At 47.8% G+C, this 676-nt stretch overlaps 1 protein-coding gene across 1 annotated transcript in view; it reads right to left on the bottom strand.

The window, feature by feature from the left end:
• The window catches only part of LOC106940426 (desmoglein-2), a 41,637-nt gene that overhangs the window by 28,031 nt on the left and 12,930 nt on the right, over positions 1–676 (bottom strand). Inside the window, exon 4 of the mRNA XM_015023173.1 lies at positions 111–183. Coding sequence (XP_014878659.1) covers positions 111–183 — 73 coding nt within the window. The remainder of the gene's footprint in view (positions 1–110; positions 184–676) is intronic.

Genomic DNA, 676 nt, shown 5'->3' on the forward strand with positions numbered 1-676 from the left:
GGTTAGAGGCTAAGATCAAGATCTTGTGGCCAATAACCTGTCTCTCTACAAAATGGAAGCTCATGTCAGGAATCATAGCGGCTAAGATAAGCGGACACATGGATAAATACATGAGCACGACACAGAAGGGCATCGGCATAAATAGTAGAGGAGCCAACTCCTTGTAGACCACAAAGTCTGAGACTGCAAAACCCGACACACCAACCTGTGCACCGCTTGGATTGATTACAAGAAAGCCTATGACTCAATGCCACACACCTGGATCATTGAATGCTTAGAGATGTACAACATCAATACAACACTTGCACAAGTGTCCATCAAATGTGGCATATACCAAGGAGATGCTCTGTCCCCACTGCTGTTCTGCTGTTCTGTCCTGAACCCCCTCAGCCAAATCATCAACAAGACTGGCTACGGATACCGACTTAAGAATGGGGCCACAATCAGTCACCTCCTCTACATGGATGACATCAAGCTGTACGCCAAGAGCGAGCGAGACATCGACTCACTGATCCACACCACCAGGATCTACAGCACTGACATTGGGATGTCACTCGGACTAGGTATCACTCCCAGAAGGAACAATAGCAGACATAGAGCACAGCTACAAGTACCTGGGAATACAGCAATGGCAACCTCGATGAGGTCACAAGGAAAGGAGCCACAGCCAAATACC

This window comes from Poecilia latipinna, unplaced genomic scaffold (assembly GCF_001443285.1).
Source record: "Poecilia latipinna isolate Pla-1442-1.1 unplaced genomic scaffold, P_latipinna-1.0 Scaffold3221, whole genome shotgun sequence".
In the NCBI taxonomy this organism is placed as follows: domain Eukaryota; kingdom Metazoa; phylum Chordata; class Actinopteri; order Cyprinodontiformes; family Poeciliidae; genus Poecilia; species Poecilia latipinna.